Source organism: Myotis davidii, unplaced genomic scaffold (assembly GCF_000327345.1).
Source record: "Myotis davidii unplaced genomic scaffold, ASM32734v1 scaffold575, whole genome shotgun sequence".
NCBI classification, from domain to species: domain Eukaryota; kingdom Metazoa; phylum Chordata; class Mammalia; order Chiroptera; family Vespertilionidae; genus Myotis; species Myotis davidii.
In genome coordinates, this window is record NW_006290306.1 from 7,897,813 (window position 1) to 7,898,984 (window position 1,172).

At 45.9% G+C, this 1,172-nt stretch overlaps 1 protein-coding gene across 1 annotated transcript in view; it reads right to left on the reverse strand.

Annotated features, from left to right (window-relative positions):
• COL4A4 (collagen type IV alpha 4) overlaps positions 1–1,172 on the reverse strand; it is a 112,718-nt gene that overhangs the window by 65,556 nt on the left and 45,990 nt on the right. The window contains exon 10 of the mRNA XM_015563696.1: positions 1,071–1,151. Coding sequence (XP_015419182.1) covers positions 1,071–1,151 — 81 coding nt within the window. The remainder of the gene's footprint in view (positions 1–1,070; positions 1,152–1,172) is intronic.

The window sequence follows — 1,172 nt, forward strand, 5'->3', positions numbered from 1 at the left end:
GCCCCAGCCTGTGCAGTCTCACAGTCCAGGAGCCCTCAGGGGATGTCCAACTGATGGCTTAGGCCTGTTCCCAGGTCTAAGCCATCAGTTGGACATCCTTTGTGCTGCTATGGAGGCAGGAGAGGCTCCCGCCACCGCCTCTGTACTCAGCCATGAGCCTAGCTTCTGGCTAAGCAGCACTCCCGCTGTGGGAGCACACTGACCACCAGGGGGCAGCTCCTGTGTTGAGTGTCTGCCCCCTGGTGATCAGTGCGTATCATAGCAACTGGTCGTTCCTCCCTTTGGTCAATTTCATATTAGCCTTTTATTATATAGGATTATTATTTAACCCATTGAATTCCATCTCAGAAATTGCCTTTAAGCATCCACTGTATTAATTTTTAAAATAAGAAATTACTCAACTGTCGCTAATTAGTAACTAAGGTCCAGGAGCACCTATGAGCCTGACACTGTTCGGGCCAGTTCTATGTGAGAGGTGTGACATCTGGGGCACAGGTGGAGAATGACCACGGAACCACGGCAACAGATTCACGCTGGGAATGCAGCCACTGAGAGGAATGTCTCATTTTGAGCCAATTAGTAAAATTTAATCCAGTAACTGACATCATCAACAGAACCTGAATGTGGCATCCATAACATCAGCACTGAAGGCTAAAAGAGCAATTGATCTTTACCAAAAAGTGTATTATGTGCCCAGTTTTATGCATCAGTTTCCTTTTCTATCATCAAAACATCAAGCCCAGATGTAACATCTAAAGACAACTGGACTTACAGTGTTTTTTTCAGCCCACACAGCAAAGATAATATTAATGGGGCATATTTGATGAAGGACATGTCACAGTTGAGCAGCCCAAGCTAGGTCTGGGTAAACTTGAAAACACTGGTAATCTTTTCAAGCCTCATTTTCCAACTCTGTACATGGGGCTAATAATTGTACAAACCTGTTAAGGTGGGGTTGGGATTAATGCAGTGATGGGTGTAGGTGCTCAGGACTTGGCTGGCTCAGCTACGTGTTCAGGCAATGGTGGCTATTACCACTTTACCAAAGCAACATAGGGACTGGAAGTTACCTTTTCTCCTTTATAGAGACAAGAATCAGGTGGCTGCACCAGTCGGGTTGGTCCAGGAGAACCTTGCTGGCCAACCTCCCCCTTGAAAAAAAAAATCAAGAA